Below are 11,728 nucleotides of genomic sequence, written 5' to 3' on the forward strand. Positions count from 1 at the left end.
CGACATCTTAGTGCGTTGTTTATTGGGTTTAATCTATTGCACGAATATTTTGCAGTACCGAAGTCCAACAACATAATGTATCGTGAAACTCCAAATATATATATATATATGTATCACATAGAATGGTGGTCAATATTCACAAAGAGTGCTCTATGCCAAGGCAGAGCTAGAATATCACATAATATACTTAACTAAACTATCATCATACTGCTACTCGGAGTTTCACGGGTACGGCTCGCGCACCGATCATCAGGCAACTGTTGCCTGATGATCGGTGCGCGAGCCGTACCCGTGAAACTCCGAGTAGCAGTATGATGATAGTTTAGTTAAGTATATTATGTGATATATATATATATGTATGTATGTATTATATATATATATATATATATATGTATGTATATATATGTATGTATGTATATATATATGTATTTATGTATGTATGTATATATATATATATATATGTATGTATATGTATGTATATGTATGTATATGAAGCGAACCGCGGATGAAATTACCGGATTTAGGGTCCTACGCTTCGAACTCATAAGTTATCAATGAGGAGGCAAGAGTTTTCTTGCGTTGAAACAACGGCTGACCTTTATTGCAAAACTCTACACAGTCATGACACATGACAATATAAAATGGCTCTTGCACTCAAATGGCTTAAGGGTCTCTTTACTCTCTTAATTAAAACCTATCCTTACTCGGGGGAAAACCTATATCCTGCAATATGACATTGCACTTGTACAATACAGTATAAAAATGTATAAGTGTGTATAAAGAATAATGTAAAATGAACATTATGAAATAAACTGCATAAATAATATTAAACGTTTGCCAACAGGCGAGGAATTTTACACCTTCGTAATGGCCAGCCTAGGGCAACACATGCCGCTGCAACTCATTATAGGCCTTTCCACCATACTGTTCCTAGACAGCAGGAATTTACACCTCCTGAACCCACAAACTCTCAAGAGACTTTGGCACTCCATAGCTATCTATAAAGGCTAAGATTAGAAGGACAAGCTCTTGAGACAACTCTGTAGTGACCAACAGTAAACAATATGTTCAAGATACAAAATACAAATACAGTATACGCTCTTTACACTGCGAGCAGTACAATACAGAAATACAGGTACAGTAAAATAATCTCTCGAAACAACTCAACTGTCAATACAGTACAATAACTTTCTGGATATAAACTCAACCTAACCGGTACTGTCACTCTACAGTATAAAGGTACACAATACTACTAGCATCCATGTGCTTAACGATACACAACCACTGATCTACACAGTATACACAACGCACCCTATAAACCCATAGGACCAAGGTCCAAATACACAACCTAACATACGTATTTTGTACAGTGAAGTACAACCTAGCCAGAGTGGCAACAATTACAACTTCGATTCAATTTATCAACAATAAGGTTACGTACGGCAGTATAAAACAATAAAAATATGTATGACTTAATCCCTTACTATACTGGAGTCAGCTCGCTCGCGAATAACAAGACGAAAGAGACTCTTCGCTCGCGGTACAGGAGGCCCGCGGACATCAAGAATACGGCCATGGAGACTCCGTCACGCTAGTCGGCTCGCTATGGTATACAGTACATCCGCCATCTTGGGAAACCAATGGCTTCGAGACAGAAGCCGAACCATCCAAAAACCTGAGGCATCCTGCCTCTGAGAAGGGTGACATCTCCTCACGGACTCCAGATAATAAGGATACAGGTAAACTCTGGGCTATTGACGACCCAAGATTAATGAATATTGACAAATTATGAAAGGGATAACGAGGCGATGCCCCGGAGCTCTGCAGGGACGATGTTCGCCATACAGCAACGTATCCAGCAACAACGTATACAGCAACGCCATACAACAACTGAAGAAACACGTGTATACAACTAACGCTAACAAACTGACTGTTACGAACTATTACATAATACATGCAAATACAACGGGTGCACACTACAAAATTTCACTTCACTATATATATATATATATATATATATATATATATATATATATATATATATATATATATATATATATATATATATATGCAAAGTAAATTGGTTGCAAAGTTTCACTGAACAGCCTTTTGAATACTGTACCAGTAAAGCGCTGTGTGATCTGGATATGTTTTGATATTTTTATTTCATTGTTGGAATAATTGTGAGGATATGTAACGTATATAAGCTACAGGGATTAAAATTCAAATCATGTTTTCTTTGTTGTTTCATTTCTTTATCTTTTTAAGGATAAGAATATAATATCAAGGAGAGATGTGTGGGCTATCATGCACATAGTCCTAAAATGTCATAATCAGTACCTTTACAATAAATATCGTTAACCATTGAAATTTTCCCCTTATATTCCGATCTATTATAAGTTCATTTTCACTGATAGAAATATGCCTCGTCTTTGAAAGTACTAATCCTTATACCACACACCCTACTTTTTACTTTCTAGGAAAGGTTGGCAAAGTACGTCAAGAGTAACACCAGTGACGGGAACTGACTGTATTTCCTGAGCTTGATGGGGCCAGTCGATGATAATTTGGGTTGCAAGCATATGAAGTGCAAAAGACACCTGTGGAAGTGCCGATCACGGGCAAATTTAGGGCGAAGAGGAGTAGGGTGTTACTAAGACGAATGGCAATTGCGTTACACATAACGAATGACAATATATTGTACACACTAAAAAATTGCGTTGACTTACTGTTTGCGACTGTGCAGATTTTTGCGCAGAAAACCAATAACCACATTTAGTCCACTCCGTTCATCATTCTATCTCTTCTCACCACCGTCCTTCGTTGTCATTCGGTGTCATTCGCGAATGATAATTAATCCTGTACAAAGTCAATTGTCATTCGGTCATTCGCTGTCTTTCGTTTTAGTTTGTCCTGAGGGGTACATCCTCCCATTCAGGACATAAAAGATGTGGCCAAAGCCTCTATCCCGACAAATTTAGACTAGGGACATAAACCATTCCGAAAAATAAGCTTGAGACGTTAATGGTTTATTCTGAGGGCATATTATTTAGACTACTTATGTCTGAACGCAAGGCTAGGCAAAATATACTTTGGAATGTTTGTAAGGTTTAAGAGGGGTGTATGTCTTACACAACGCAAGTGCTAACCAATGCTCCATGAGGAGTGGACTTATTCTTCCCCGACTGATTGCTAAAATATCCGGCTGAACTATATTTAGGTATTCCAGGCTCATTGGTCAAAAATCCAATATTATTGACCGATAAACCTGGAATATTCAGGACGAATAATCCAGATTTATCAACCGAATATGCAGGTTTTCCAAAGACAAACTTGGATTATCGCTTAAAAAACCGAATTTTGCAGATAAAATTGAATTATCAATTGGAAAAAAACCTGGGTTTTCAGCGAAAAAACCTGGATTATCGGTTGATATTCCATGATTTTCAACGGCGAGTTCCTTCTGTCGGTCGTTACATGAATGCCTCCAAGATGTACGCCATTACAACTAAATTTTTATTTTAAACTGTGAGTGACAAATCTTTGGTCCTGGCCCCATTACCGAAGACACAAGGAAGAGCAGTGGAACGTAATAATTTGTAAGCAATCCCAAGGAGGTTACGCAACTTTCTACACACTGTTCAGTCTTAGGTAAATTACTCTAATGTTGACTTCTAGAAACCAACCTAAGTGGTCTGAGCATTACATATGCGGTTGCTATAGGATAGGACTGAACATTATGTCTCCAAATGGGACCTCTATGCTAGTTTCCAGGGCATACAACAAGGGTAGTTGGTAATAATTGCCTGCTTTGCAAATCTAGGTGAAATATTTATATATGCTTACTGAATCTCCCATTTTCGTTGCACATTAGTATTGTTGCTGCAAATTGGACAAATTCGGATGTTAAAAATTTGATAGTAACTTGTAATCTCGCGCTAGAAGCCTACTTCGATAATTATGCTTCTACGGTTGATAAACCTGGATTTACGACTGATAGACCTGGAGTATTGGAGTATCGATAAACTTATAGTCCACGTTTATACCGATAATCCAGGTTTTTGCGTGTGATTGAATATCCAGGTTAATCAAAAATAAACTTAAATTATTGGTCGAAAATCCAAGTTTTGAATCGATAGTCCAGATTTTTCGAGCGATAATCCAGGTTAAGAGTTGAAAAAGCTGGCTTTTCGGTTGATAAACTTGGATTTTGGTTGATATTCCAGGATTATAGGTCGATAATCTAGGTTGTTTGGAACGAAATCTGGACAATCTAATTATCAGGCATTTGGCTTGCCATACATGTCACGCATTGAACACCGCACTTCAAAATTGCGTAATCATCATGTACATTTAACTGGAATCATCGAAACACTCGCGCATAACGTTAGCATACGTCACTTTATGGTGTACATCTATACTGTAGAACGATATCGTCAAGAAAGAATCTTACCGTACATACATAGGCTAACCTACTTTCTTTCTTGTAAAGGAAGCCCGTGAGAAGGTTGAGGAATGGTTTATCTATCGAGTGGTAAGGGAGATTTGCTCCTAGCATAGGCTAGGCTCTGAATGTAGCATTGTAACCTGTGTAAAACTTAAGTTTCCCCAAACGTAAACTGTAGCCTGTAGGCTACAGTAAATCGTTATGAATACCACTTGGCCTACATGCCTAACTCGGCCTAGGCTAGCCTGGGTGGGTTTACTCAAGCATTATTAGTATATTACTGTATAATAACATATACAATAGTATAAAAAACTTTAAATTAGTTTTAACGTTGGACATCGGCCTAACGTTTAAAGATGTCTTTTCAGACATATTGTACGAGGTTCAACTAGGCTGGAGATTGACGTGACACAAAAATTGAGTCCATGACCATATTCATAGAGACAGGTGCAGAAATGGAGGAAGGTGAAATGGGGTACAACTAGGCTAGGCTCTACTTACAGATTACCCCACCAATTTGAAAACCTCACAGTTTGCCTCCAGAGGCACAGTCATCACTCATCAGACCATAGTTATATCACAATTGCAAGTGTGCTTCCATGGAAATAAGAATGGAGGTTCTGTGGGCCTACATATTTTCTTCATATTCTATATTCAGACAGCCAAGGTTAAATTATCCATATAGTCTCTATCCCTCACTATGTCTGCACCCCAGAATGGAGACTCAATTAACTTTTGTCATTTTATGAACACTCCTACAAAAGCCAGGCAGAGGTGCTTGTTTGGCTCAAGAAATTAGTAATCCTTTCTGTCGGAATTTTATCAAAGTAATGAGGAAAATCTAGTACTAGCTGAAGGATAGATCTAAATGAAAGATCAAATGAAAGATATCATCATTGCCTTAATTGACAATTAAAGGAATGCTTGTTTGCTTAGCGTGCCAAAGTTACAGTCATACATGTACCAACTGAAAACAGTTCGTATAGCCTAGATATCATCAAGCTTAAGAATGTGTAGCTGTAGGATTCGTTACATTTCAAATGTTTTTGATTCAAATCCCTCATAGAAATACAGTACAAATACATTTTAGGCAAGAGGTTGTGTGTGACAGAATGTCTGACCTAAGGCTGGACATCTGGCCAGCCTACCATAACTTTAATCAGTGACTGTATGGTACACTAACTTCACATGATGTGCATGAATGCATGATGATCTAGCAACTTGTGGGAACCAGCAAATTGATGGTTTCTCATTAGGGCAAATGTTATCTGTGGTAAGATTTTCCTTGGTTTTATAAATAAAAATAACTGCTGATTATTACTATTATTATTATTGTGATACCAACAGTACGTCATTATTTACTGTAGTAGTACTAGTCTACATGTACCATAGCCTGCATCAATATTTTTATGTATATACTTTGATAAATATTTGATTAAACCTGAGGCACAAGTATCAAAATGGTACAGCACTCTGTACAGTATGTTGGCTATTTCAAGTAGAGCTCTACTGTACTGTACTTAAGTAGTTTAGATTTAGTTATTTGAAAAAAGGAGCAGGAGGGACAATCAAGTCCCCATCGTGGACCCTATGGGTGAGAAGAAACACTGAAGGCACAAACAAATTCAGACCCGATTACGATGCTTAAAGTACTTGTCCAAAACATTCTTAAAACCATTCACACTATTGCGAGTACAACTTTCTCAGGCAAACCATTCCATTCATTCACAACCCTATTTGCAAAAACTATTAATCCTATTTTGCAACTTCTGGAGTTTAAGACAGTGACCTTTGGTACAACTTTTAGCAAGCCTGAAAAGTCAGTGAAGGATAAATTGTCAAAACCATAAACAATCTTGAAAATTTGACACTGTCCTGATTATGACATGCCCCCTCCCCCCAACAAAGAAATGGCTATAAAGGGATGGCCATCAATGGCTGGATAGCTCTGTTGGTATCTGAGTGCTGGGCTTGTTATCCAGAGGTCACTGGTTAGAATCATGTTCTAGCCATAAATCTCTTTCCTCTTTTCCATGGTCAAAATTTCCAGTCAGTTTTCCATGACACATATACTTCAATTGTGACATCAGTTTTCTTGCTGCCTATTTTGTTCTTTTGTTGGCCCAAGCCAAACAAACAATGACTATTTGGTTTCCTTTCAGGTCAAGTGTGCGACTCTCGGTCGCCATGGCGACTGTCTTTCATTCCGGACATGTTTTGGGGAATGGTTGAATTTGTCATCTTATTGTAAGTATTGCTCATGAAACAGAACATATTGTTTAAAGTCTATCGCTACAGTAAATTTGATTAACTGTGTATCAGAATTGTAGTTACGAGTATATATACTGTACAACAGCATGTGTACAAGTTAAATGGTATGTATTAATAGCAGTATGTCTGTAAAAGGCTCATAACATTACAAGGACTATCTTGCAGAAGATTTTCAAAATGCCTCATGTATGTGTACAGTACTTACACATCCATGATGACAAGAACAGGGGGTGTTACTAAAACGAATGACAATAGCGTTACACATAACGAATGACAATATGTTGTACACACTAAAAAATTGCGTTGACTAAAACGAATGACAGTAATGACAACACAGACATTTGCTTCAACCGGATATCACAGTTCAGACTTCGTGGGTATATCAAAGCCACGCAAACCGAGTGGAGGTGCGTGGCTTACAGATCTAGTAAAGTACGGATAAGATACAAACGCACCTTAAGTTATTATTAAGCGAAATTGTAAGTCTGGTTTTAAAAAGTAAATTTAACGTCATTTTTCCGATACTAATTGTTAGAAACTAACAATACTATAATCTTGAAACGGCTTCAGTTATCTTTCTATATCCTACAGAGGTAAATGTCAAAAGCACAGCACTCAAGCGCCAAAAACTTAACATGCGATTTTCCTCAAATCATTTTTGCGCAGAAAACCAATAGAATAACCGCATTTACTCCACCCACTCATTTTATCTCCACTCACCACTGTCCTTCATTGTCATTCGCTGTCATTCGCAAATGATAATTAACCCTGTACAAAGTCAATTGTCATTCGGTCATTCGCTGTCATTCGTTTTAGTTTGTCCCAGAACAGGGAACCATCCTAGAATGCTGGTATTATATATATATATGTATATGGTAAACTGCATACATCAGTTTCAGAGATGTGGGACCTGAGTGCAGTTTATATCATTATAGTGCAAACATTTTCAACAGTATGTTTAATGGGACAGGAAAACCAACACGGTCATCATATAATGTATCCCAGGCAGTACGATCAGGCAAACATTTAAAAGTTTTTTATTTTCCTTTCTTTCATTTCAGCTTCAAAACAATGGTCATGGTAAGTCAAGACAAAACATGTTCATAAAATGTTAATGAAATTCAGGAACCTAAAGTGCATCTGCAAGCTTATCTACATGAAAGAAGCTTGATATCTTGATGCTGCTGTTCATTCACTTGATTTTCAACGACATTACTTCTGGTTCTCTCATAGTTACATTTTTAATAAGGTGCACCTCTGTGGAAACACCAACCTCTTTCAGAAGTTTGAGAAAGTCAGTTCAATCTTGTGATACTGATTATATGTAAGAGTTATGAAATACACACATTCAATTCTTAAGGCTAGGGTCAGCCTTATAAGCTCAACTTTACAAGACTGTATTGAAGGTGTAGGTTAATATCAGTTTAATACGGTAGGCTAATTTTGCCAGATGGCGGATCTCTGTGACTGTAAACAAATACCAAGCTCTGCAGTCTCTGTAATTATTTGAAGAAGAGTTTTGTTGAAACATATTTTCAAAGTTTCAAGCCAACTTAATTGTTTAAAGCGTCTCAACCTGTGTTTTCTAAATAGCTTTTATCATTCGGCTACACTGCACAAATGGAATCTGTGACTTGTCAAACACCCAGTCCGTCCGTATGCAAGTTCACCATCGTGTTTCCATGGGACGCTTTCTCACGATCGTGACAATTTAATTCAGAGATCTGTGCAGTGGATCAGGTGCACGAGGACAGATATAACACTGCACTCTATTGGAATGCTGGATTCCCTGAGCATTCTGCTCTGCAAACATATTACAGATCCTTTCACTCTGTTGATGATAACTTGACTAGTAAACATGCCATGAAAGGTGTGTTAGATATGAAGGCTTATTATGAGTAAATATACCTATATTGTAATGAATGCCTCCTGTGTTATATTTTTCAGCCTGACCTAACTAGTAAAGGCCGAGGGTTTGATTCATCCTACCAAGCATCCAGTAAAGGAGGGTAAGGCTTCCAACACTATATGACTTTCTTTCAGAGGTGCTGTTTGCAATTTACTCAACGGAAAGACATAAAGATACAAACTCATCGCAACTTCTTAAGGACTTTTTCCTGGTCGTCCCTAGGACAACCAGACCATATATATTAGTTGTCCGAAAGAGAAAATACGGTTGCATGAAATGACCAATACTGTACATACACTGTAAGAGAGATGTGTGGGTTTAGTGAATAAAACACCCACTTTTGAGGGGAGAGGTGTGGGGGAGGGGGGAATACCAATTATCGTTTTGTCCATTCGGGGGTACTTAGTCACAATTGTGCAATGTGAATTTGATGTAAATAACTAGTAGTCTGCAGGAAACCTCTGTTTGCCCATTGTTGGTACAATGAGGAAGCTAATTGAATACATTTTAGTACAATGATTAGCACCTGTCTGAACCACATGCTGATGTATAGATGGCTCATGAGTGTTTTGTCGTCCTGAATATTTAATTAATGTAGGCAAAATGATTGCAGAAGTTTGTGTGCACAATGAACGTTTGTTTGCACTGTTGTGTATGATTCATTTCAAGGGGGGTTTATTTGTAGGTTGTTTCCATGTGTTCATAAAACACTGGCAACCTATACATAGTAACTTGTTGAAGCAATTCCTGCTACACTATTACAATAATTATTATTATTATTATTTTTTTTTTGGTCAGTCATTTATAGATAATCTACAAAAAAAACCTTGTTACTGCTTATAATTTCACTGCCTGTTCTATAACTGAATTATTTTCATGTTGGCTTGTCTTATCTAATTTCAGAGCCTTGCTTGTATCATGCAATTCATCAGGTTTTTTTGTATGATGAAAAGAAACTTTCTCACTAACACGCTCTGATGGAAGCCTGCTTACAATGTGTATCTGTCTTTTATCCACAGCCGTCCACCTCCAGGTCCCCCAAGGAGGAGAATGGGTGGTTTCAGAGGTGGAGCCGCTGGACCCACCCCACCTCCTGCTGCCGGTGGTGGATGAGGAAGGTAACTTGTTAAACCCTAATTTAAATGACCTTTGACAGAGTTGTTCATGAAAAGCCTCATAAATAGTTCATTTTGGTGTTGAGTTGTAACCTTGGATAATTTTGTATAAGCACTACAATATTTATATTGGACACCCATCTGACAAAATGTGAAATCAATCACTGTATAAAATTATTTTGCTATTATAAGGGGGGGGGGGGGGGGGGGCTATCAATTCATAACGTGGCCTCTGGAATAGAAAAGTCTGAAATTTGTATACATTGGGGAGTTTGTGTAGAAGCTCAGGGCCAAAACTTGTGATTGGATATTTCAACATTACAAATGAACAATGCAGAGGTCGAACCTTCTGATATTATGACGAATCAATGTAAAAATATGATATTCCTAGTTATACCTTTTCAGGCGCAGGAATAGGTACTAGATGCATCATACATCCTTAAGTATTTTGACTGACAGACTAGATCTTACTTAATATGCATCTCTTAAGTAAATGAAAACTAAAAAATTAAAAACATTGTAAGAATTGATTGTAGCTACAAATCAATTTTTTATTCTCCTGAGATATCACACTGATTTCTACCTTTCATTCATATTCATGTATTTCTTTCTTCATTTTGCTTGCTCCTCAGGTAAATGCCCACATATTTGTTAAACAAATTGTAGTGGGCAGTTTATGTACATCAGCTAGACTGTATCATTAGAACCGTATAGAATCGCACCTTCTCCGGAGTGGAGCACAATGGAAGAGTAACACAACACATGCATTTTAAGTACTTTGTGCGATGCAAGACCTATCCAAGGATGTGGTATGATCGGTGAGGGGGGTGGGTAGATCGGTGAGAGGGGTGGGGAGGTCGGTGAGGGGGGTGGGGAGATCGACGAAGGGTCATTGCATGTTTTTTATTTCTTGTTATTTATACAAGATAAATATTATGGAATGCTAAATGTAATATCAGACACTTCTGTGTCCTTGCCTCTGAATATGTCATTATATAAACTGATAAAGAATACCTAATTTTATTGTCTATTAAAATAGCAAAAGGCCACAAATATGTTCGAAGGGAACCGTCAAAATCAATTAATTATTGACTATTTTGTGTGATTTCAGTACTTAATTTAAATTGAGGGCCTGTAGTATATGATACAGTCTAGCTGTGTGTAGTAGGGAAGTCTAAGTCAATTCCTCTGGTAACTTATGACATCTTAGTAGTAAACCCCCATCATGTGGATCTACATAGATTGAAACAAAACATTGCCAAAACAGACAAAAAAGGCTGGAAAAGTTCAACCCAAAATTTTCTTCTTTCCAAATCTTTGTTTTACAAAAAAGAAATAATCTTGCTCGACTTTTCCAGCCTTTTCTTGAATTGTGAACGAGACAACCATGATGTACAAAAGTCTATTAGTTAATTTTTAAATTAAGTTTTCGTTACATTCTTTACTTAACATTATTCTTATCTGTTTGCCTGGTCTCTAACTCTGGCGTTCGTCGCTTGGCAGGGAACAATTTATCCAATATCGCATTGCATATTAAAACTGGTAAATTGCTGTACAAAGTGCAGAGTGGTATAGCATGTATTTACGCACAGAAACCATAGTATTTGATAAGAGAAGGTCTAACTCACTTCAAAATCTGCTGCACAAAATTTGAATGATAAATTATTCCCTGTATGTATTAGTACTGTACAGTGGCTAGGCTTTACTAAGGTGGTGGTTAAATAATCAGATGTTAAATTGCCTTCTAGGTTTCAATAAATGTTGTACATATTTAAGTATTTATAAATCATGGAAATGTCTACTTATGTAATTTCTTACTTTATACACTGGTCAGGAAGGTCACCAAATATCACTTATTCTACTCAACATTTTTTTTTTGTCCGACGGAGAAACAGTCATGATTCCTTTAGTTTGTGAACTTCTACTTAAATTATCTGATGTTTGGGTAGTGGGTACTTGAAATAAATACGAAATTTCAAATTGTGT

General features: G+C 37.2%; 1 protein-coding gene across 1 annotated transcript; it reads left to right on the forward strand.

The window, feature by feature from the left end:
* The first annotated feature begins 4,373 nt into the window (after positions 1–4,373).
* Positions 4,374–11,725, forward strand: LOC139961863 (selenoprotein K-like). The gene is made up of 6 exons (XM_071961480.1): positions 4,374–4,534; positions 6,610–6,694; positions 7,780–7,798; positions 8,666–8,727; positions 9,647–9,745; positions 10,375–11,725. The coding sequence occupies exons 1-5, from the start codon at positions 4,516–4,518 to the stop codon at positions 9,738–9,740; spliced, it is 279 nt and encodes a 92-aa protein (XP_071817581.1). The 5' UTR covers positions 4,374–4,515; the 3' UTR covers positions 9,741–9,745; positions 10,375–11,725.
* Positions 11,726–11,728: the final 3 nt, after the last annotated feature.

This window comes from Apostichopus japonicus, chromosome 20 (assembly GCF_037975245.1).
Source record: "Apostichopus japonicus isolate 1M-3 chromosome 20, ASM3797524v1, whole genome shotgun sequence".
NCBI lineage: Eukaryota > Metazoa > Echinodermata > Holothuroidea > Aspidochirotida > Stichopodidae > Apostichopus > Apostichopus japonicus.